Genomic DNA, 25,171 nt, shown 5'->3' on the forward strand with positions numbered 1-25,171 from the left:
GCCATGAGGCACCGATAGCTCTCAGCTAGTCTACAAAGGCTGATCTTGGGAAAACATGCAGTTGTTGCTGGCGAGACCTATCGGCCCTTGATCCTGACATGACTAAAACAGGAAAAAATACCAGAAAACATCTCATCTATGTCATCAAACAACAAGTTTTAATATTGTAAAAGTTGTATGTTAGTTCATGGCCATTTGGGAGTTAAAATTCTTTGCCATCAACATAGAGCTTTTGTTTTTTCTTGAACTATTTTTTATTCATAATTTATTCACAAGCAGAAGTCAGAGGTCTGTGCACTTTTTGAAATGTTTTGGTCTTTAATAAATAGATGGAAATTACAATTTTTTTTTAAAATCCACAGATAAATCTATTCTTCAATTGGTCATTAGTTGCATTCCCAAATAATATAACTAGAGGAGGCCCAGTCAAACCCCTCTCTGGCTGCACTGGAAGGTCAATCTGTCATTTGAATACAAGATAAAAGATTAATAGCAGCATTTGTTCATGTCAGCTTTAGATTAGACCATGTTACTTGGAATGTAATGAATAAAAGCATAAAAAAGTAAATGGTGGGTATGGGAAGCTACCTCAGGGGCTTCACTCCATCCTCCCTGGAGGTAGAGCATGTGGTGAGAGGGGAGGTGTCTGCTGACTAAGGCACACTTCCACTGCTCCCATCAATGGCACAGACAGGAAGAGCTTTTTAGATAAAGTTAGTGCTAGCATGAATAGTTGTGGTTCAGAGCAGGTTTTATTCCTGGGTGGGAATTTTAACACACAGAATATTTTTGAGACCGTAATCATGCAGACCCTCATCCAGCCTCTCATGACAGTCTAAAGCAGCTGGTCTATTCTCATGTTGACGGTACACATCGTGCCACAATGTAGGATTTCCTCAGCCAGAATTGACCATTTTTATTGCTTTACACACCTTTTCAACATCTTTAAAGGTTATAATCGCATGCCATCTGATATTAAAGCTCATTCTTTTGTTTTAGGTGAGATTGTTATTAAAAATATTTTACCTAAGAGTGCTGTGATGGCCCTGGCCAACATTAGGGCACGGTGGTTTCTCCTTGTGTGTGGTTGGGTGTTCTGGTTGTGTTTCAGCAGGTTTGGCTCCCTCTGCTGAAGGTGCTGGGCGTGGAGATGGTGTGGCTCCCTGATTGGCCTGCACCTCAAGGGAAGGGCTTAAAGGAGGCTCTGAACTTCCTGCTCGTTGGCTCCCCGGGTTGCAGCAGTGACCTGCCACATGGCCTTTTCATTGTTTTGTTTGTTAACTAGAATAAAACCTCTCTGAAAATGCAAGGTGCTGCTTGGACTTCCCCTTTTCTTACGTACTTGTTGTGATCCTCAAGAGCTGATCATAACAGTGCATAGTGGCATTTTAATTCACCTTTAACATTTGATAATGGTTTTAGAGAGGTTTTATATTATTCCTGTTCTGTCTTTAAGCATTAAAAGTCTGATTTTACATGTCTTAGACACTCTCACACGACACATGTAGATCCATTAAAGACCTGGAGACTGAAATGAAATGATTAGCAGTTCCACGGGAGAGGGAGGATGCATTGAAATTCTCAAGCCCCAAGAAATGGCCTTAGCCAAGCTTCCATCCATCCATCCATCCATTCTCTGCCGCTTATCCGGGGTCGGGTCGCGGGGGCAGCAGCCTAAGGAGAGAATCCCAGACTTCCCTCTCCCCAGCTACTTCCTCTAGCTCATCCGGAGGGATCCCCAGGCGTTCCCAGGCCAGTCGAGAGACATAGTCTCTCCAACGTGTCCTGGGTCTCCCCGGGGGTCTCTTACCGGAGGGACATGCCCTGAACACCTCACCAGGGAGGCGTCCAGGGGGCATCCTGACTAGATGCCCAAGCCACCCCATCTGGCTCCTCTCAACGCGGAGGAGCAGCGACTCTACTCCGAGCTCCTCCCGGATGGCAGAGCTTCTCACCCTATCTCTAAGGGAGAGCCCAGCCACCCTACGGAGGAAGCTCATTTCAGCCGCTTGTACCCGGGATCTTGTTCTTTCGGTCATGACCCAAAGCTCATGACCATAGGTGAGGGTAGGAACGAAGATCGACCGGTAAATCGAGAGCTTCGCCTTTCGGCTCAGCTCTCTCTTCACCACAACGGACCGGTGCAGAGCCCGCATTACTGTGGACGCCGCACCGATCCGCCTGTCGATCTCCCGCTCCATTCTTCCCTCACTCGTGAACAAGACCCCGAGGTACTTAAACTCCTCCACTTGGGGCAGGATCTCCTCCTTTACCCGGAGAAGGCACTCCACCTTTTTCCGGTTGAGAACCATGGCCTCGGATTTGGAGGTGCTGATTCTCATCCCAGCCGCTTCACAGGCGGCGGCGAACCGATCCAGTGATAGTTGGAGGTCACGGGCCGATGAAGCCAACAGGACCACATCATCCGCAAAAAGCAGAGACGCGATCCTGAGGTCACCAAACCGGATCCCCTCAACACCATGACTGCACCTAGAAATTCTGTCCATAAAAATTATGAACAGAATCGGTGACAAAGGGCAGCCCTGGCGGAGGCCAACCCTCACCGGAAACGAGTTCGACTTACTGCCAGCAATTCGGACCAAACTCTGGCACCGATCGTACAGGGAGCGGACAGCCCGTATCAACGGGCCCGACACCCCATACTCTCGGAGGACCCCCCACAGGACCCCCCGGGGGACACGGTCGAATGCTTTCTCCAAGTCCACAAAACACATGTGGACTGGTTGGGCAAACTCCCATGTACCCTCGAAGACCCTGCTGAGGGTGTAGAGCTGGTCCACTGTTCCACGCCCAGGACGAAAACCACATTGCTCCTCCTGAATCCGAGGTTCGACTATCCGGCGGACCCTCCTCTCCAGTACCCCTGAATAGACCTTGCCAGGGAGGCTGAGGAGTGTGATCCCCCTATAGTTGGAACACACCCTCCGGTCCCCCTTCTTAAAAAGAGGGACTACCACCCCGGTCTGCCAATCCAGCGGCACTGCCCCCGATGTCCACGCGATGTTGCAGAGTCGAGTCAACCACGACAGCCCTACAACATCCAGAGCCTTAAGGGACTCTGGGCGGATCTCATCCACCCCCGGGGCCTTGCCACCGAGGAGTTTTTTAACTACCTCGGCAACTTCAGCCCCGGAGATACGAGAGCCCATCTCCAGGTCCCCGGGCCCTACTTCCTCACTGGAAGGCGTGTTGGTGGGATTGAGGAGGTCCTCGAAGTATTCCTTCCACCGATCCACAACATCCCGAGTTGAGGTCAGCAGCACACCATCACCACTATACACAGTGTTGACAGTGCACTGCTTCCCCCTCCTCAGACGCCGGATGGTGGTCCAGAACCTTTTCGAGGCCGTCCGAAAGTCGTTCTCCATGGCCTCACCGAACTCTTCCCATGCCCGAGTCTTTGCCTCGGCAACCGCCGTAGCTGCCTGTAGCCAAGCTTTTAGACAGCAAAGAACAGGGTGCATTGATCCGATCCTGGATTCAGAACATCACAGAGCTACATACTCCCTATAGCTTCTTTTCTCGACTGGAGAAAAAACATGGGCAGAATAAGATAATCCAGAATAAGGTAATCAGAAGCTATCAGAAGCTCACCAGGATCAGTGGGGGCGTCTGGCTCATTGGGCAATGATACTAGTCTTACTTCATTGGACCAGAAAAAGGCATTTGACCGAGTTGAGCACCAGTTTCCCTGGAAGGTGATGGAGAGGATTGGGTTTAGCCCTGGTTCCGTAGCTATGATCTGTGTCTTGTATAGTGGCATTGTAAGTATGCTGAAGTTCAAGTCTGTGTGCTCCCTTCAGGGTGCATAGAGGCGTCCGGCAAGGTTGTGCCCTATCTGAGCTGCTCTATGCTCTCTTCCTTGAACCCCTCTTCTCTAGGATTTGTGCAAGCACCCACCCTGTTTTGCCCTGATTTGGATGCATCTGTGCATACCTTAATAAACTGGCTGTAGGTTTTTCTGATGTAGTTGTTCATTTCAATCACACTTTTCCCTTTATCTTTTTCTAGTAGACTCAAATCAATATTTGCCTCTCACATTATCCAAGATAGGACGGCACAGAGAGCAACTGCCTTACCCAAAATTATGTCAGAAATCCCATTCTCTATAATCTGGCCTTCAATTGGTCATCCAAAACAATGTACCTTCCTTTTTTTCCTTTCCTCTTGGCATAGTTTTAACATACTCTGAGCTGGGTGGATTTCTCCATCAATATACCATTGATGTTTGTTCCTTTCTTCTTTTTAGAGGCATTTCAACCATCTCCACTTGTAGGGCTGACACTGGTGTGGTTTTCTTAATGCATTGTTCAGCTCTGTCATTGAAAAGTCAATATTAATTACATTTCTGTATTCAGCTTCACCTTGTAACACTATTTTCTTATTGTTTTTCTCAATTATATTGTATTTCTTCAAATATATTGTTTTTCTTCAATTATACTTTTGCATATGTCATTTATATCATTAACCATCTGGTTTCCATTTATCACAGTCAGTTTATCCTCAGGCAATATTCTGAACAAATCCAGTTTGCTCCTTCAAATTTCCATACCCCTCCTTGTTCTGACCCTAAAACTTTCAGTTTCTAAATATATACATATTGGATAATGATCACTCCCCACTATGCTCCTCCTCAACGCTTCCCAACTACATTTCCCTGCCACATTTTGTGGCACTCATGTTAGATCTATAGATGACTCTGTATCCTTTGCAAAATTTGCCCTTGTGCCTACACCAATATTTAAACATACCAGACCTTTGTCATCCTAAATTCCTTATATGACCTCTCCATTCAAGTCTTCCTGGTGCCCCCACATTGTGATATGTGCAGTAAAGTCTCCATACCAGATTATCTTTCCACTCCACTCAGCAAGAATCCCTTCCATTCCTTCTTTTTTAACCATTTGAAGTTAATTTTATACACCCCTCTTTTGTCCAAACCTCTATAGCTACATCATTGCCTGCCTGTTCACACCTTGGCTGATAAATATGACATTATTTTGATTTTTTTCTGTTCTAGCTTCTGTTCTGCCTGATCTGAGCAGTTAATGACAAGAAAAAGAAATTGATTGTCTGCTATAAGGCTGAGCTGAACTGTTGGTTTGACACACATGCGTTATTTGGTTCATCCATGTCTTCCACAGTTTTCCTTTTGCTCACAATCGTCACTGACTGTGCAAACATTACTCTCTGCTCTGCTGTGACCTGTTGAATTGCCACAGCCTGTTTTCTCATTTCACAGCCTCCATATGCTGCTGTATGGTTCCCCCACAGTTACAACATTTAACTATGTTATTGTTCCCACATTCTCCACACAGGTACTCCTCCCACATCTCCCACACCTCTGCTTCCTCCTACACACTGCAGCAATTTGGCCCAACCGTTGGCATTTGTAACACCTAATCAGAGGTTGAACATACACTCGCAACCTAAAACTTGTGTATCCTATCATGATCTTGACAGGGTGAAACTGAGCTGTCTACTTTTTCACCAATTCCTGAAGGCATTTGATTTCATTGACTGTCCACCCTTAATCATTTTTTAATCTCTTCCAAGATTTTTCTAAAGAATATTTTTCCAAGTTCTTGGCACTGCCCCCCCCCCCTCCAACTTTTTTTTAAACTTTTTTTCTCTCCACCATTTCTTTTCTATACATGCTTTGCAACTTACCGTAATTTCTGGACTACAGAGCACACGTGATTAAGAGCCGCATAATCTAATTTTAGAAAGAAAATCAATTTTGTACTTATACAAGCCGCACCGGATTTTAAGCCGCAGGTATCCCACGTAGTAATATGAAAAATTAGATCGAAAACACTCAGTACGAGTAGATGTTTTTATTACCGTAAGAGACGAGTCACTGACGAGTGACAAATAGTCAGTTAAGAAACAACAGCCACCTTTTCACTTGTATGTTTATACAAAGACCTTAAATCCAATTGTCATCACATCAGGATTTTTTAACTTTTCTTTTAATTTAATCCGTTTAGCAACATAAATATATTGTACCGGTAAATGCTTTTTTTCCTAACGGTGTCTGTAATGCAACTACCTTGAAATATACTACGTTTGTATCAGCTAAACACAAATTACGTTGTTTATGCTTTTTACTCAAACAATGAACAATCTAAAACTCCCCGATGGCCCACCTCTAAAATCTTCTATTTTCATCGCGGTGGTGATTGCTTTTGCCTTCAGTCTGATTTGTACAGCGGAAACACCACGGCCGCCTGCTCTCTGTGTGTTGACCCAGTCTTCAGAAAGTTTTCAAGCTCGGGCCACCTGCGATGTTTACGTCTAAAAGCTTTTGTCGTCTTTTTGCTTTGGATCAGTTCTTCAGGCGGGCGTCTCCACCTTCTCGCCATTGATTACCGTAATTTATGCCAAGATTACGTGCGCCAGCTCGATTTCCTTCTTCAACCACCAGAGTGATCGCTTTTAACTTAAAAGTCGCATCATATGCTTTTCTTCTAGTATTTTCCATGTTGATGAGGGTTAGTAAAAATGACTGATTCACAATAGTTGTGATAGTGCGCCATGAAAAAAACATAAATAAGCCGCACCGTAGAATAAGCCGCAGTGTTTAAAGTGTAGAAAAAAAGTAGCGGCTTATAGTCCGGAAATTACGGTAAGTGTTTTATCTCTTGGTCCTCCATTCTTGAACTTCAAAAACAGGCTGCGGTCTCTAGGCACTTTAGCTACTTCATTATCTCCAAGCGCTCTCCTCAAACCGTTTGTCAGCACTGTCGGACTGACTGAAGATAAGCCTGACTCTTGGCATCACCCATCTGACCTGGAGGGCAGAAAAGCCACTTTTGTTTGTAGTTATATATCGGCCCCCTGCTGGGCCACATTCAAAGTTCCTGTCTGAGTTCTCTGACTTGGTCCTCAGAACAGATAGTCATTATTGGAGACTTTATATACATGTAGATGTTGTAAATGACAGCTTTAGAAATGGCTTCATTTCATTACTTGAGTCAGTTGGTTTCCTTCAACAGATAAACCAACCAACTCATAGCTTCAACCACACCTTAGATCTAGTTCTGACTTATGATGTTGAGGTAGAACATGTGTCAGTGTTCCCTCAGAACCCACTCCTGTCTGATTATTCTTTGATCACTTTTACATTTATGATTAAGGATTCTTCTATGCCCAGAACACAGTCTCACTATAGCAGATGTCTTTCAGATAATGCTGTTGCTAAGTTTAAAGAAGTGATCCCTGTGCTGATTTCAGGACCACCGTGTGTTTCCCCAGGGATCAATTATTATAATCTTAGCCCTGCAGAGGTTGACTCTATTGCTGAAGATGCAGAAACCTCACTGAGAATCATGCTTGATTCTGTTGCCACTCTGAAAAAGACCCTCAAGCAGAAAGTGTGAAGACTAGAAAGGAAGTGGTATTCTTGTAAAATAGATAGCTACCATTTAGCCTGGAAAGACTGTCTGGTAGTTTACAAAAAGGCCCTTCGTAAGGCTAGAACATTCTTATTTTTCTTCTTAAATTGTAGAAAACCAGAATAACCCCAAATTTCTTTTCAGCACTGTTGCTAAATTAACCAAGAATCACAGTGTTTTAGATCCACGTATCCCTTCTTCCCTGAGTGGTGAAGACTTCATGAGCTTCTTCACTGATAAAGTTCTAGCTATCAGAGGAAAAGCTAACCAGGCCATCCCAACAACTGGACCATCACCAGATGTGCTGACTGTGGGAACATACAGGATCTCCAACGAGCCCTTAAACTCCTTCACCCCTATATATTTTTCTGAGGCGTCTTTGCTAATACAGAAGTCCAAGTCCACCACATGTCTTTTAGATCCCATCCCAACACACATGTTGAAGGATGTTTTACCAATGATAGGCAGTTCTATCCTGGAACAGATCAATTGTTCTTTAATGACAGTGTATGTACCCCAGTCCTACAAGGTGGCAGTGATTAAACTGAGCAAATTATCGATATCCAACCTTCCTTTTATCTCTAAAATTCTTGAGAAGCACCTTCAGAGGAACTGCCTGTTTGAGATATTTCAGTCAGGCTTTAGAGCTCAGCGCAGCACAAAAACAGCACTTATTAAAGTTACTAATGATTTTCTTATAGCTTCAGATCATGGATTGGTTTCTATGCTGGTTCTGCTGGACCTCAGTGCTGCTTTTGATACAGTTAATCACAGCATCCTGTTACAGAGGCTGGAACATGTGATTGGGATTAAAGGGACAACACTAGACTGGTTTAGATCATATTTATCAGCTAGATACTAGTTTGCTCATGTCCATGGTGTTCCCACATCAGACAATAGGGTTAGCCATGGAGTTCCACAAGGTTCTGTACTTGGACCAATCCTTTTCACCTTGTAAATCTTCCCTTAGGGAACATTATTCAGCAGCATGGATACATTTTCATTGTTATGCTGATGATGCTCAGCTTTATTTATCCATGAAACCAGAGGAGACAGAGAAGCTAGTGAAGCTTCAGGCCTGTCTTAAAGACATAAAGTCCTGGATGTCTTCAAATTTCCTCCTCCTTAACTCAGGAAAAACTGAGGTCATGGTTTTTGGTCCTGAACCTCTCAGGGATAGATTAGAACACATGATCACTCTAGATGGTATCTCATTAACATCTAGTCTCTCTGTGAGGAATCTAGGAATAACTTTTGATCAAAATCTCTCCTTCAACTCACACATTAAAACAGTCTCTAGAAGTGCCTTTTTTCACTTGAGGAACATCACAAGAATAAGGAAACTACGGCATGATGCTGAAAAGTTAGTCCATGCATGTGTTACTTCCAGGCTGGACTATTGTAATTCTTTATTAACAGGGTGTCCAAACATCTGTTTAAGAAGCCTCCAGGTGATCCAAAATGCTGCAGCTAGAGTTCTGACAGGTATTGACAAAAGAGATCACATTACTCCCGTACTGGCGTCTCTTCATTGGCTGCACATTAAATTTAGAATAATTTTTTAAATTCGTCTTCTGACCTACCAGGTCCTCAGAGACCTAGCTCCATCCTACCTGGAGGAGCTAGTGACACCTTATCATCCCAATACAGTAGATTGCTCCACTCTCAGAATGCTGGTTTACTTGTGGTCCCCAGAGTCTCTAGGGGTAGAATGGGGGGCCGAGCATTTAGCTACCAGGCCCCCCTGCTGTGGAACCAGCTCCCTGTCCAGGTATGGGAGGCTGACTCCATCTCTACTTTTAAGATTAGACTTAAGACCTTCCTCTTTGAAACAGCTTATTGTCAGTAATTCTGTAGTTCCAGTTATTATCCTAGTCAGACTAATTATCATATTTAGAGGGTCATCTAATTGACAAACTGCTGGCACCCTGCTGGGTTATGGCTGCTGAGTGGATCAGTGATGTTATTTCTTGTAGAGTTTCATACCTCCCTCATCAGACCCTCCACCACTACCACTTGCCATTCTCCTCTAGTCACAGTCCAGATTTTCCCACAAACCACTGGTATCACATACTATAGTATCACTTTCTCCTCCGTACCCAGCACCGTAAGGCGGAGCTAATGTTCTGTACCACTTTTGTGACATTATCCCGCATTATTGAAACATCGATGAAAACGTGATTTGTGAGCAGATACAGGAGCAGTACAGTCTTCCGACCATTGGGGGTCACTGCTAACTTTGTCTTCGCCATTCTACTGTTTGGTACCTTCTTGACGGTCGTCCATATTTTTGAATGAACTTTATTAGTTGTGTAAGCCGATTTCTAGATCATGGGAGCCCGCATTGCGCGTGTTTTCAGAAATTTTAACCTGGAAAACCGGGTCCACCGAGAAATCTCCAGAGAGAAGCCGATATCAGCGCCCCAACACCCGGTCAACACGGCGACCTCTGCCGAGTTGCCAAACGGTGAGTGTCCGCTGAGTGTCCGGGGTCACGGCGTGTGTGTGGTCCAGTAACAGGCACAGAAACTCCACACAAACATTTGTCCCGGGTCTGTGGTGGTCGCTCATTGTTTGATTTCGTGGAATTTGCTGCTGTTTTACTGTTTCCACAGCGGAAGCCATGAGTGGGAAGAACGAGCCGCTCTTGAAGCTCCTCCAGTCGGTGTATGTGGAGTCTACGGATCCCGCAGCTGCTGCGCATATCAGCCCGAACGGCCAGAACATCCACCATCAAACCGCAGTACCTTCAGTTTATTCATCTCATCACTACTGACAAAATAATATTTTAATTAACTCACATTTAATAATGTAATTACATAAACGTTGAAGCATGTTTAAATCAAAAAACACATTTTTTTAATATGACACTAAACGCCTTTTAAAACAATACGACATGCAGGTGTCTAATGCAGGGCTTTAGACAGCCCCCCTAATTAATAATTACATTTTTAGATTATTCCAAAATGTATATGGCCATAAAAAAGAATGATATGATGGCGAAATTCCATAATAATTACATTGTGTCAATATTGAGTAAAACAAACTGGCACCACTAATCATCACTGATCCTGAAAATACACACTTGATTTAGTGTTTTGGAAATTTTAATGTAAAAGACAGTAACCATGAATCGGAATAAGAATATGTAGACTAAGCTTTGTCTAAATTTTAAGAAGGAAGCTCTTTTATTTTAAATTTATGTTAAGAATTGTGCATCTTTTGTAAATTAAACTAACTGTCCACAGACCCCAACAGAAATGGTGCAGGGGGAACAATCCCAGCGACGTCCTCTCAAGTTCCATTTGCCCGGGAGCATTTACGGGCTCGAAGATCTCAAGGATGTTCCAAAAGGCAAACTAACCATTGGTGAGGCCCTGAAGGCTCTGAGCTCCCACCAACGTGAACCAAAGATTGGGACGGCAGAAAAGATTGCTCAGGATTATTGTCTGGACCTGAAAGACACTAAAGCTCTCCTGGAGTTCTTCATCCCTTTCCAGGTTCACATCATACCACCAAAGAGTGAGAAGCCTAGGCAGATCAAGTCTTCCTGAGATCTTTGTTTCTGTTGGATAAAAGAGAGATTGTTAATTTCATTTATATCACAGGACAACGACCAGATCAGAACTTGAGGTTTGGACTTGATGTTCAGCTCTTTACATAAATTTGATTTGTACATTTGCCAAATATACATGTCATGCAAAATATTTATTTATTTTTTGGCTTCTTAACCGTTTCATACCTTTTGGGGTCACAAGGAGGGTATGCAAAATATTTAATGTCATATTTTATTATGTCTTCATCTGAAAATAGTGTTTAATTAGAATTGGAGGGTCTGACTTTTAATGTTATAGATTGCAGCTTTTATGAATCTGTGTAGCATCATCTAACCTACTATTCTTGTTATTTTAATGAAAATTAAACTATTCAGTGAAATATCATCAAATTCAGTGGAGATTTAAAAGTCTTCTGAGAAATTCTGTTTTTCTCGAATGAAGAATCAATGTGGTGCGCCCTTGTCGTTGTTGGATGGCTGCCATTAATCTGAAGGGAAGCTGTGACAATTAGAAAATATAAATGCAAATAAAGACAATTTTATAAATGTGAGATATAAAGTAAGTAATACATTTTGTACATAATATACATGTTCAAAAAGGAGTAGGGATCATGCTAATTTTAAAATGATCCATGTGGATGTGGCCCCCTCTGTCTTTAAACCCTCAACAATATATTGCAATTATATAATTTCAGTTATAAACCTTCAGGTTGATCTGGAATGATTTTTATTTTGCTATTTCATTTTCAGTTTTATTACTACGAACATAACTTAAACAGAAATTGGTATCAAGCAGTTTTTTAAATATGCTAAACTATGCCATCAGTATGAGGCCATCAGTTGTCATGGTGATCTAACCAGGCTGAATCTGCAAAATGTTTGCTCGCATCAAGAAATGTTAGATAAGATCTGAATTCAATTTAAAATGGGCAAAAGCCAATTACCCTAATGCAGTGCTTCTCAATTATTTTCTGTTACGCCCCCCCATGAAGAAGAAAACATTTTGCGCCCCCCCCCCCCCGCCGTGACTATAATTAGTATCATTTGTCTATGAAATTGTTATAAGTACACCTCTGCATAACATTGTATCCGTATTAATATTAAAGAAAACAAAAAAAGAAAGAAATATAGACCAAAGCGGGATGATTGTTGCCAATATTCGGCACGTTTTTGCCGAAAAAACTCAAGCGGCTGATCAGCGTGACTGGGGTGTAATGTCTTTAAGTGACGCCTTCATTTATTTGGCTTCATGCTGTCCTGCCAACATTTTTAGACACAGTAAACACACCGGTCTTTCCTCGTCTCCCACCGTAGTCGCAGTGAAGCCAAGCGCTATATATGCATCGTCATATTTCCTCGTCTTAGCTTTCGGGAGACTTTCGTATGTCTCATTATCTCCGTCTCTCTCCGCCTTTCTTTTCATCACTGTTAAGTATTTTTTCATGCTGTCTCTTGGTGGTTTGTTCACTGCACTTCCTATCTCTTGCTCTGTGGTGTGTGCGCGCGGGATGTGCAATTACACTTTATTCTAGTACGGCAAAAAAAAAAAACATGTTCTCCGGGGTCACACGGATTTGGCGCGCCCCCTGGCATCGGGGGCGCGCCCCACTATTTGAGAAGCGCTGCCCTAATGGTTGAAGTTGTTACTTGAATTGGAGGTGTTCCCCCCGCCCCCCTCATAGTTATTTGGTTAAAAGGTATACCAATCATTTTTCACATATTTAATATATTTTATTTTGCACTTGGCCAAATAATGTGCTTTGAAGATGTTGAAGACTGATTTATGTCTGTTCAGTCGAGTTTCTGACAGATATAACAGGTATTTGAGAGGTGAATGTTATGGTGAAGCACAGAAAAGCTGTATTCTCTATTAAGTGTTATTAAGTTAGTCGTACTAAATACAGTATACAAGGTCATACTGTCAAAGACTTTAGCGAAATGAAAGCTTTCTTTTTACAGAAAATTGTTTGGGTAATGACAAATACATTTGTTGTAGAAAGGGTGATTTATCGGGCAAATACTTTTGTAGGAACCTTTGTGTTGTACTGTTTTTGCACGGGACAGTTTATTCAACGGACGGAGGTGACCAGCAAGATATTTTTGTAGATCTTTATTCCTATTTTGAGCCTCCACAAACAGACAACTCGGATATTACCGCACCAGAGAACAGCCACCATGGTTGTATTATATGATTGCAATGACTGATTAAACATGCGCACAATGTATGCTACTTGATCAGTGTCACTCGAGTTTCTTTTTTTTTTCTGTTTTTGTTTGTTGTGGGGTTTGTAATTTTTCTTTTCTCAAGTTGGCAGCCCTGCTATTTTGTGCCGGAGAGCCACAATCGCTTCAAAAGTCATCGAACTTGGAAGCTAAGCAATGTTGGACCTGTTTAGAAATTAAATGCCAATATGCACCAGGATCTAACGCCATTTTAAATGCATTTTTAATTCAACTAAAAAGTAATAGGACTCTTAAAAGCTCATCCTACCCTATTACGTACATGTTTTATTATTCGCTCGAGCCAGAATATCAACATAAATGAAAATAAAGGACACTTATTATCCCTCACACACATTTATGTTGAAGGACGACGGAAACCGCATTCGTCTGTTCCGGTTAAATTGTTGGTACTGTGGGATTTTGCGTTAAACTGTGAGAGCATAGCCTGGTACATTTGGTGTTTGGTGTTAGCGGAAGATGTTCCGCGTTTATCTTCAGAAAAATGGTCCGAAAAAGAAAGGACAGATCAGAAGATGAAAATTAATCAATGACCAATGCTTTTGGCGAGCTTCGGTAAAAACGGCGCCATGAACCGAAAAGGGATTTTGCTTTAGCTCCAGCTGTGGAGACATCATTAGCTCAAGGCTGCTGGGCAGCTTCTCACCAAATCCAACCTAAACAATGAAGCAGGTATGTCCTAGTCTGCACCGAGCTCTTGTGGTCATATTATATGTATTTATCTGGTGTGTGCGTGTGCGTGTGCGTGTGTGTGTGTTTACCTGGCCGTGATTTACTCTGTTGTCCACAGCATTCTTGGCATTTGGTCTTCAATGATTCTTATTTAAGCTCCATATATATCAAATATCTCAATCTGTAGCATTTAAATTATTTTTCGAAATCGTCCTGGTAGTACCACATACAAAAAAATACCAAATACGTATATTATTTTGCGTAAATTGTTATGTGTCATTTCTCTGTCTTGCAATTGAAAAAATCCTTACATATCCTTGTGTGTGCAGCTACATTTTCACTTAGATATTTTCCCAGATACACACTTTGAGGGAGTGATTTCATCTGATCTTAAACATGATCCCCATGTGACTCCCGTGACCACTTGTAAATAGATCTCAAGCTTTTGTCAGGCACAAACACTGGCTTTGATATCCAATCAACAGTAGTGAACATGTCTATGGTAATTCTAACATCTATACTATAAAGAACAGCCTCTCAAATCAACCTAAGTTACATTATTTCATTTTTTTATATTCTGTCTGTGTCTTTACCACATGTGTCCAGTTGTGATGTTACATACGCACAGTAGGCGCTCATTTATACATGGTCTAGACATTAAGCTAACAGAAGAATGTGGTCATGAGTGTAGTCCACCTCCAGAAGGGGTTTGTCATTCCGTGCCAAGACATCCTGAGGATGCTTTGGATGTAGGAGCAGAAGATGGGTTTTCTCCCTCCTAGCTGGCTGTGCTTTCTGTACCCTGAGCAAAAGTGGTTTATAATTCAAGATACCTGCCACGTGCATGTGCAATAAGCTGTACGTCGCTCTGTAAGCTACTCACACTTGAGTTTTTGTGATGAGTCGGTGTGTGGATGTGTTGCTTCGGGGTGCAAACTGACGCCTAGTCTGTTAGAAGTTGCTGTTATTTGCAAACAGTGCAAACAGCAACTTAAAGAGGCTTTAAAACAAACAAACAAAAAAAAAAAACCTAAAAGCTTTTAGCACCAACGTGGTTGTATGATGTCACGTGAAGTCCTTTTAATTTTGTTTAGTTTTATATAATTACATTTTTCTTGCAGCCCTAGAACATGACAAGCTTAAACACATAGCTCACACACGGCGCGGCAGCATTCCACCAGTGTGGGGTTATGACTGCAGGAGGAACAACTCAGGTAATTGCATTTCTATATATTCCTGTTGGTATAGAGGGAACAGCCATGGCTTCTCTACTGCAGCGCTATGGAAAATATTATTGTTAGTCAGCATAGCTCCCAAAAAAATGTGGGCAAATGTGTATTGTGTGTGTGTGTGTGTGTGTGTGTGTGTGTGTCTGCCTAGTGAGATGTGTGGGTTGTGCTGCTGCCTACAACTGCTGACCAGGACAGAGAGTGAGAGATGTGTCACTACACACTGACTGCAGGCTGAGCCATTGTTCCTTTGTTTGAACTGTCGGGAATCTCGAGGCTCCCTACTGTAGAGTGATTTCAGCAAAGCCAGGATACTGTTCTTTTCATCCATTCTATTCATAAAAGCCTCTGTGACAGGACAGGTAAGCTCCAGCTGCAGTCGAGGGGCAGGGGGGTGTGCAGAGATTGACCAGAGTTAAATGAGTAAATTCAGAATTAAGTCAGAATTGAAGTGAGGTTGTTTAAAAGCAGGTTATTTTTTCCATGAAAAATAGTTTGGTGCTTGGTGTGATCTGGATTCTGATCAAGCAGAAGGACCTTGCAGCAGATGACAGGCACCTCATCACATGTGAAGCCAGGGAAAGTTTCCACCCCTACTGCCGTTTATCACCTTTGCAACAGCTGGTTCTCTCCACTGTCTCGTTCCTGAGACTCAGTCAGAGCAGTATCTGTCTGCTTTTTAAAGCCACCACAAACAGCCTTTATGGACCATTAATCATAATCATAGCCCATTATTTTATTTGCTTAGTGTTTTCCACCCACGGGGGACAAAAACCAAAGCTCAATTAATATGGAACTCCCGCAATATGCTCAGAAACGGGCTGTAAACGCATGGATTACCGAGGAGCCACTTTATTTAATCAGCAGTTTGTCACCAAAAAATGGTGCAATGTATTGAGGGCAAAGATTGGTGAGTTGGAGCTGTAAGTTTGGGTCTTATTTTGTTCACATCTAAAGGATTTGTTGATCCAGTCCAGACTGTGTGGGGAAAATGACTAAGATGAATGTCTTTTTTTGATTGAGGAAAAGGAGGATGCGCTTTGTGTATCCAAAGAAAAAAACTGAAGAAAAGTCAATTTTAAATGCTGCTTTTGTTTTGATTGCCGTCACTCATGACATTGCACATGTCTTGTATTTTAGGATGTGCTGCCTGTACTCTGCGGTGAAGAAAGGTCCCTTCCACTGCTGCTCCAGATGTGGTTGTTCTCTCCTAGCTCATTAAGGGGCGACTGAACTTTTCCAGGAGGCTGTCGATGGCTAACATCTCCATGGCAAACGTTTCTCCGGGCTCCCGGTTGCCCCCAGAGGCAGCCACTCCGACAGCCGACGCCCCAGCAGAGAGCGCGTCAGGCGTCGGCTTACCTCTGCAGGTCTTCTTCTGCTTTGTCATGGTGGTCATCCTGCTAGTGGCCCTGCTGGGAAACGTGGTGGTGTGCTTGATGGTGTACCAGAGGTCTGCCATGCGCTCAGCCATCAACATCCTCTTGGCGAGCCTGGCTTTTGCGGACATGATGCTGGCCGTCCTCAACATGCCCTTTGCTCTTGTTACTGTCATGACCACCAAATGGATTTTCGGAGATGCTTTCTGCCGTGTTTCAGCCATGCTCTTTTGGTTCTTTGTCATGGAAGGAGTCGCTATACTGCTTATAATAAGCATAGACCGCTTCCTTATTATTGTCCAGAAGCAAGACAAACTGAGCCCACAGAGAGCTAAAGTGCTCATTGTGGTTACCTGGGGACTCACCTTTGTTTTTTCCTTCCCTCTGGCTGTTGGTTCCCCTCCATTACAGATCCCTCCCAGGGCCCCTCAGTGTGTGTTTGGCTACAGTCTTGAGCCTGGATACCACGCCTATGTGTTGATACTGATGCTACTCTTCTTCTTCATACCCTTCATGGTGATGCTGTACACGTTCATGGGGATCCTTAACACAATCCGCCACAACGCCATCCGCATCCACAGCCACTCGGACAGCATCTGTCTGAGCCAGGCCAGCAAACTTGGCCTGCTCAGCCTTCAGAGGCCCTTCCAGATGAATATCGATATGAGCTTCAAGACCCGTGCCTTCACTACGATCCTCATCCTCTTCTCGGTGTTCACAGTGTGCTGGGCGCCCTTCACCGCTTACAGTTTGGTAGCAACATTTAGCGACAGCTTCTACCACAAGGACAGCTTCTTTCAGATCAGCACCTGGCTCCTGTGGCTGTGCTACCTCAAGTCTGCTCTTAACCCCCTCATTTACTACTGGAGGATCAAGAAGTTTCGTGATGCCTGCCTCGATCTGATGCCCAAGTACTTCAAGTTTCTTCCTCAGCTGCCTGGCAACACTAAGAGACGCATACAGCCAAGCGCCGTGTACGTGTGTGGAGAGACCCGTGCGACGGTTTAAAGACATGAAATCACCTGCCAAACCGTGGAACACTGTTAGAAACATTTTTACACAAAGTTTCTGTGTAGTCGTGATGGATGGCGTTGGATTTGTTTGCTTGCGAGATTTTTCTCTAAGCAGAGGGACTCCGGCCACATGCACCTTAAAGTGAAGGGGGGGGGCTCAAAAACCACTAGTTAATGTTTGTTAAATTAAACCTCCAGCTTGTTATAGGACCCGTGGGTAAAGGTTCTAACCCTTTTTAAAAATATTGGTGGGTCTAGGATTGGATCCCAGTCTCAGATGTATTTTTTTAGGACATAATTTCCTGTCATTTTTTTCCAAACAAAGATGCCATGAGATCTATAAAAGACACAAAGCTAGCTGAAGCAGCCTTCTCATTTTCCCCTCGTTCACACCTGATTATAATGCAGAGACAGAACTGCAGTGATGGGCGATACGACATTACAGCTAAACACAGGCAGCGCCTTTCAAACGTAGCCGTTGTCCCCTTTAGGTGCTTTGACAATGTATTGATGTTAAACCAAACTCAGTTTTGACGCACACATCGAAGAACAGCACGCACAATGGCGGTTTCTACCTCCCCTATTCCCAGCAGCTCAGGAGAGTTTCAGTGTACCCTGTTTGCTTACTGACAACAAAGGCTCATGCAGTAATTCATTCATTCAGTGGATGTTGACTTTAACAGCTTGGTTAGGATTTCTTCCTAATGTCACGATAATGCATGCAGTCACATGACTGTGTGAGGACTCTATACCCAGTCTTTGACTCTTGATGTTATATTCAGGGCTGCAGACCCTTTTATGACATCACACACTCATCCTGCTTTGCTATCAGGCCTTTTCTAAAACTATTGTATTTTTTTTTTCTATCTTGACTGACTGTAGGTAAACCGAAATGAAATGTTTACATATGTGGTCTTTAAAATCCCAGATCCCAGTTTAAATATTTCTGTTCTTCCTCTCCTCTAATGCTGGTGGCGGTGTCTTTTTTAAACCTGGCTTTGCTCTGTGGAGGCAGAGAAGGATGAATGTGCCCACTAGAGCTGCTGTTTGATGCTTTCAGTATCAAAATGCTTCAAAGACACCATTATTATGTTTGACTCCACCATTACATTTATATATTTGTGTGGCTTTTTCATCAGGTAGCTGAAATGTTGTGATGCTGCTTTTGTGAAATATATGAGAAAGATTATCTTCTCTCACTGGTCTTTACTTTTTTTGTAAGAGTGGAAATAAGGGGGTGTTTTTCTTTCCATTAAAAAGCCAAAGAGCCTTGACAGTTGCCATGTTTAGTGACTATCTTTCACAAACTCCACCCACATGAAGCTGTCATGTGTTTACTGTCTGTAAAAGAGTCTGTTGACAATGCTTTTATGGTGAAAGCTTGTTGAATTAGTCAGCTGTACCGAAGGCCAACAATCATTTACTGCTAATTTAAAAGAAAATCCCTGGGAATCAATAGGGTGTGTTGCTGTAATGATCCGGGGGAAGACTTTATTTCAGGACAAATTCATCTTTAGGGAAATAAGGAAGGTGATTGAAGTGATGGAGGGGACGTGTCTGTATAGCTGCTAGAATGCACTAAATGCACATACTATTGTATCAAGATGACTTTCTCTGTCTTTTGCCACTGAAGGATGGTGTTTTTACCGTGCAGCCTGTTTCATGATATATTTAGAAAAATGAAACGAAAGATTTGATAGAAACATTTTAAATGCTTTCAGATTTGTGCTGCCAAATTTGAATGTGTTTTTTAATTTAAATTTTGGATGTGCCTATTCATTAGTCCATTCACCAGACAATGCTGCTATATCTGGTGAAAATGTGCAATTTCAGTGTACTGTACTGTTGAATGTAATAAATAGACATTTCTTACCTTGTTAAACTCTTTGGTTGGTCTTTTTTTCCTTTTAGGCTTTAAAAACATTGTCATGCTTGTTTGAGTGCAAATGTTGCCTTCAGGTTAACTGCTGTTATGACAGTTAAACAGCCTATAATAGCTAGTTACAATACCATTACATATAATTGAGGATATCTTTCTTTACAAGTCTGAAGGGCCTGTATAAACATTAAAACACTACATAACCAAATACTGTAGCTGTAAGAATTTTGCAGTCTTTTCCTTATTGTTGTAGTTCTCAGAAGACTGCTCACTGAGCAGAATCTATAATATATATAACATAAGATTGCAATCACACATCACATGGCCATTTCAATTGGAGATTCAGATCAGACAGGATATTAAAAACAATTGACACAAAACTTGATCCATATGAGCGACGCTTGGATTCAAAATCACCACGAATGTGAACTAACGACAGGAAGTGACCTCACAGATGCAATATTTTACATGTTATACCTGGAACACGTGCCTGTAAGTGAGTATACCGGAAGACAATTCTTAGCTCTGGCTGTAAGGTTCGATTCCTTGGTGTTCGTTCCGCACAGATCACTCGGCCCCACAAGCTGGGTGGATGTGATGTTTGGGACCATACTGCCACTTGATGTTAATAACCTTTTCCCAAATGCGTCATCTGTGTCTCCTCTTTCCACTCAGAGACTTCACTTCCTGGCGCTGCTTCCTTTAAGTGCTTTAGCGAGGGCGGCTAAACGCCCACTGTGAATTCACGCGTTGCTTGTCTGCACTCATGTTTCTCCGAGCCTGCTTCGACTTTGACTACGCTGCCGGTTGTGCTGTGCAGACCAGCTGATAAGGCTAGTAGCCACTGCGCCTGACAACAGGCCTGTAGTCTTTTGACGCTGTTGCCGTTGTGTTTGTCGTTAAGAGCGTGTTGGCTCACAGGCCAGCAGCAGGCCACGCCACAGAGGATGGCTTCTAATTAGATTAATGTTGGATTAATATGGAGAATTAATAGCAGCCAAATGAGGGCAGTCATGAAATAAAGCTTTTATATGCAATACATGTAACACTTACACCATATAATACATGAGGAAGTTCTTATTATTCTTATTCACGGTGTGGCTCAGAAATCTAACCCTACTTATGTCACACGTACAGCTCTGTTCAACTGTCACACATTATGGATTCATTTTAATTCCACACAGCTGATCTGCAGTGTTGTAAGTCTCTATTATCCTTTTAGGAATACATTTAAATGTGAAACATCACACAGCCTCTGATGCCTGCTGTTGATTAGATGAATCATGTATCTGTTAATATATCATCTGGAACAGGCTCCTTCCTGAGCCTCACGTCCAGGACGTTGAATGCTCCACCATTTTCACATTCTTCACCGTGAACTGTTTTCTGTCCCATCACTCCGAGATTTGTGAGGAGAAATGATGGCCCGCTGGATGAGCTTCCTCTGTGGATTCATTATACAGCCAACCAGGAGTAATGAGCGTGCCCAGAGCTTTGAAGCTCACGTTAATCGCAGCTCTGAAGATTATTACTAAGCAACAGGAAGCTGCGGATGTCTCGGGACCATGCACAGTGGCGGAGGACAGATTGATGCCCGGTGAAATCTACAGTGGTGGCCAAAGCGCTGGCAGTTCAGAAAATATTGACCTTATTTTGCCGTTAAAGCGAGGTTTCATCTTGTAGTTCTTATATCCGGCGTGTCCACCCTTTGCAGTAGCTGCAGCAGCACATCTCTCTGGCACAGCGGAAGCACATCATCATCATGTTGTCTCCTAACATCCAGCAGATCTGCTCAGTTTGTTTTCCAACTTGCCCCATTATTGTTCAAAGGAGCTGGGGATCCAGAGGGCTCCACCAGTCCATCATGTCCAGTTCCAGCAAGTTAGATAAATATTTATTTTAATGGCTAATGTAACAATGGCTAACAAAGAAACACTGAAACCTTTCAAATTTTCCAAAATGTAATAATTTTGGTGATGGCTTTAATTTAAACAGCCTAATTGAACCTAGATGAAGCCAGCAGGTTTATCAGACCAGCTTTGACAAATATTCCAGATTGGTCTGGTGTCAGGGGGCCTTTCAACCTTTCCTGATTGCTGCTTTCTGTTGCTAACATGAGCCCCTCTGTCTACAGTTACACTTTGCTGGCCGAAACACACTTGGAATTAAGATGCACCGAAAAGCTAACTGATCAAACACACACTGATTGATTACAACCTCCAGTCTTTTGCTTTTATTATGGTTGTGTTGTTGCACAGATTCACACCTGCTGCGATTTACATATGCACACTTCCGTCACAGTTGTGAAACCATAGTGACGTGATGTGACGAGCACCCTTACTGATAGCTAGCTTCAATAGCATCGGTCCATGTGACACGCAGGCGCCTTGGAGGATTTCTTTTTAGACTGGGCAGTTTCCTGTTACCCCCACACAGAACTGAAATGATTAAAGGGCGAATCTTAAAGCCCATTCACATTAGGAGTGTGATTAACTCCATCTGTGTTCAGTGGATTCTGTTGAAACCCGTACAGTACACACCATGTTTGTATATCAGAACAGAGCAGGTAAAATTCAAGGGGGCTTTTAGGACCTTACCTAACCAACATTAATTGCGCTGACTAAATAAACATGGATTGTACTGACTGTTGTTTAATGGTGTTGATGCAGCTGCTGCCATTACTCGGTGATTCCCGCTGGGGCCGAAAAACAAATCCCTGCTCTCACACGTGACCACATTAATTTCCTCAGCCATGCTGAGTTCTGAACACTGTGACTGTTACCGTCACCTGGAACTGTTGTCATTTTGCTTTAGGAGACTGTGTACAGAAGCTGCTCGGCACCTGACAGAGCAGCACTGCAGGGGATAAAGAAAGAATCGCTGCGTTCATCTCCAGGTGTGACTGCTGTACCCTGTTTCACACACTGCTTAACAACGTGCCATCTGGGAGATGTTCAAGAACCCTAAAGACTCCCACTGTCAGATCCAGACATCCAGCATCTGAAGACACATCACTCACAGAGACTTTACCAGCAACATTATGTCACAAGCATGCTGCACCCAGCTCACTTTAAAGGTTCTATATTGTGCAGTAACAAGCGCACGGCCCTTTGGTCTCTATTTATACTAGAACCTTTTTCCACTTATTGTATTTTACACCTTCAGTTTTCTTCATTTGTTCCACAATTACACTCATTTTAATGTGCCATCTTTATATGCCAACATGTGATCTATAGCTGACTGCATAACACCCATCTGTCAATGGTGACCTTAATCTCATCTGTAAATATGATAGGACCCAAATATTTTCTTTGTTTACTTGTTTGGGATTGCAGCTCTTATTAGGTTATTTTTATGTTTTGTTTTTGATTTATTCATGTTCGTTTTTTTTTAAAATTTCCATTAGCAGTAGCATCCAACGAGCCAGTCCTTTACCCACCTTTACTTTACCTTCAACAGATGTTCAGGCACATGCTGGAAACATGAAAAGCAAATCTGCATTATCCGTGAAGAAATGGTTTGGCAAGTTTTCTCTTTGCTTGCTTTGTATGTTTGTAAATCATCTTGTAGGAAGAGTCCTCTGAGGAAAAGAAAGAGCCAAAAGAAAGATAAAGATTCCAGCCTCTGTAGGAAGATGCTTGTTTCCATGGTGACATTGAGCATGTGCTGATGTGTATGATGACCTCACACATGCATATTCTCCTCACATGCCTCCTCCTCCTCCTCCTCCTCCTCCTCCTCCTCCTCCTCTGTCAAGATGAAGGCAGTGCGACAGCCTCCACACAGCACATGGGGTGATAATGTGGTGTGGTCACGTGGTGTGGTCACATGATGGGGGCCCTGGGAGAAGGACGTGTGAGGAATGTGAGAAATCCACATGATGAAGACAATCTCCACCTCCACCATGTGTTCAAGGCGTTAGCAGGTATGATGTGTTCAAGGTCACTGTTTTTATAGTCTCGTGTTTCTTTGTATAGATCACCATGGCAACTTAGGTCAAACTTATGATTGGAGGGAGGTTATATTTAGAATTTTAGAATACATCAGAAGTGCATATTTCAGAAATACTGATGCTCATACTCTGAGCTTCTGAACATCTCTGTACATTAACATTCCATTATGTAAACTTCTTAGAATTAAAACACAATTCTGTGTATTATATGGCTGTTACCATGGTAACTTTGTTTCTGTAGTTACAGAAACTGCTATTGCAACTTATTTGTTTCAACCCTTAAAATGGCATCATGAAGGCTGAGCATCACCAAAAGAAGAAAGAAAAATGGTTCTTATTATGTAAAAAATTAACCACAATTTCATTTTTTTTGCTTGCGTCTCCGAGTCTCACACCTAAAAGGAGTTTAGTAGTTAAAATTGTTAAGGCAAGTTAGTCTTAAATCTGAGAAGTTCTGTATTTGTGTATAAACCTGATAAAACTTTAGCCATCAGCCCAAATGTAAAAAAAAAAAAAGTACTAAACATTACAATACTGCAGTACAATAAGGACATTTTTGAACAGAGAACTAGGGAGAATAAATGTACGAAGTTGTTGTTTGATAATAAATTGTTATTCTTACTTATACATACTATACCAGGAATGTCTTCCAAATCAATCATTGTAAAACATCCTTTTCAGGCCACATTGTTGTTTTACAAGTACACTTGATCAAATTTTACCTTCCTGGTTTCCTCTGACCTACAGCAGATTATTCCAATACCATTAAAAAAAAAACCAATAACTTGGACGTTATGTTTATTTCATTACTTTTTAAGCTTCTTCTGGTCCATTAACAGATATGTGGCTCTATCTAGTGGTGGAAAGAATTATAGCACGGCGGTTGTGTTCGGCTCTGAACAGAGTTAAGAGCCACATACAGAGTACAGAGATTTTGTCAGGAAGCAGAACAGAAAGTCAGGATTTTGTCTGACAAAAAGCTCATGGAGTAAATGGTTTCATAGTCTGTTTAAATTCCTTGAAGAAATAAAGGAATGTTACTATTACAACTCTTGACTGAACTCTGTGCTTAGATTGAGACTTTGAGCAATGCTAAATCTGCCTCGTTAATAGTTTAATCTACTTTCCACGTGTTTCACTACACATCGCTGTTAACAAAGGCACAGACACCACACTTTAACTTTGAAAGAAATAGCAAGGTTGGTGGTAGCTCGGCTGTATTTGGCTGGTCTCGGAAGCAGAGGGTTCTGTTAAGGGTTGCAAACAAAGGGCCATGCAATGATCTAGTGCCTTGTCTGGGCCAAGGTGGACCCTGCCTTTGCTGTACGCAGGTGGTATGGGCTCCGGTGGCCCCAAGGGGGAAATACACATTTTTATAACAAAACAAAAAAACAGACTTTATTGAAAATATGGAACAGTAATTAAATTAGTTCAACTGATACATTTTAGTGCAGTGGAAATGAAATGTGGTTTGTTTGCACCGTCTGATCTGAATTAACATCCGTCTGAATTTGAAGGACATTTTAGAATTTCAAAGGACTTAATGAGCCAAAACAGAGAGAACATGTGTAACTGAACATAGTGGCAAATTTTACACTTTTGCAGGAGAATGATGGAAGACTGGAAGGAAAAACTTCAGGGCCAGAAAACGTATTCTGTTAACGTTTCATTCCAAAGTCAGAAACCTACCAAGGCAAAAGGCTCTTTATGAATCATTTAAATACACTTGGGGGATGACACAAATGTATAAAAACTCTACTATACTTTAATGCAGCTACAAATTGAATATTAAAACTTTTTGCTGATACTAAAGGATGGGTCCCTCAACAAGA

The 25,171-nt window shown here is 42.4% G+C and overlaps 2 protein-coding genes and 1 long non-coding RNA gene across 6 annotated transcripts; 2 read left to right on the forward strand and 1 right to left on the reverse strand.

Moving 5' to 3' along the window:
* Positions 1–321: 321 nt before the first annotated feature.
* LOC115252902 (uncharacterized) lies at positions 322–1,324 on the reverse strand. Of its 2 annotated transcripts, none has more exons than XR_003891179.1 (3): positions 1,027–1,324; positions 589–669; positions 322–460 (listed from the first exon to the last, which is right to left on the reverse strand). It is a non-coding gene; the product is annotated as an uncharacterized lncRNA (long non-coding RNA). The 2 variants fall into 2 exon arrangements; XR_003891180.1 differs by having other exon boundaries at positions 589–700.
* An 8,334-nt stretch (positions 1,325–9,658) lies between these two features.
* Positions 9,659–11,676, forward strand: ndufaf4 (NADH:ubiquinone oxidoreductase complex assembly factor 4). The gene is made up of 3 exons (XM_011618470.2): positions 9,659–9,885; positions 10,034–10,161; positions 10,667–11,676. The coding sequence occupies exons 1-3, from the start codon at positions 9,750–9,752 to the stop codon at positions 10,970–10,972; spliced, it is 570 nt and encodes a 189-aa protein (XP_011616772.2). The 5' UTR covers positions 9,659–9,749; the 3' UTR covers positions 10,973–11,676.
* A 1,695-nt stretch (positions 11,677–13,371) lies between these two features.
* Positions 13,372–19,390, forward strand: gpr63 (G protein-coupled receptor 63). 3 transcript variants are annotated; one of them, XR_003891374.1, is made up of 2 exons: positions 13,372–13,887; positions 15,009–15,063. XR_003891374.1 is itself a non-coding variant. In XM_029849894.1 (2 exons), exon 2 carries the CDS (start codon positions 16,370–16,372, stop codon positions 17,501–17,503), a length of 1,134 nt encoding a protein of 377 aa, XP_029705754.1. In that variant the 5' UTR covers positions 13,372–13,887; positions 16,257–16,369; the 3' UTR covers positions 17,504–19,390. The 3 variants fall into 3 exon arrangements, 2 of the variants coding, with proteins under 2 accessions (XP_029705754.1, XP_029705755.1); XM_029849894.1 differs by lacking the exon at positions 15,009–15,063 and adding an exon at positions 16,257–19,390; XM_029849895.1 differs by lacking the exon at positions 13,372–13,887 and adding an exon at positions 16,257–19,390 and having other exon boundaries at positions 15,054–15,101.
* The last annotated feature ends 5,781 nt before the right edge of the window (positions 19,391–25,171 follow it).

This window comes from Takifugu rubripes, chromosome 16 (assembly GCF_901000725.2).
Source record: "Takifugu rubripes chromosome 16, fTakRub1.2, whole genome shotgun sequence".
NCBI lineage: Eukaryota > Metazoa > Chordata > Actinopteri > Tetraodontiformes > Tetraodontidae > Takifugu > Takifugu rubripes.

Bases quoted from the DNA above. Each gene is read 5' to 3' on its own strand.
- ndufaf4 (XM_011618470.2), top strand. From the start codon at position 9,750: ATGGGAGCCCGCATTGCGCGTGTTTTCAGAAATTTTAACCTGGAAAAC. The intron at 9,886-10,033 runs GTGAGTGTCCGC...CTGTTTCCACAG, and splicing joins CTCTGCCGAGTTGCCAAACG to CGGAAGCCATGAGTGGGAAG. The intron at 10,162-10,666 runs GTACCTTCAGTT...AACTGTCCACAG, and splicing joins ACATCCACCATCAAACCGCA to ACCCCAACAGAAATGGTGCA.
- gpr63 (XM_029849894.1), top strand. From the start codon at position 16,370: ATGGCTAACATCTCCATGGCAAACGTTTCTCCGGGCTCCCGGTTGCCC.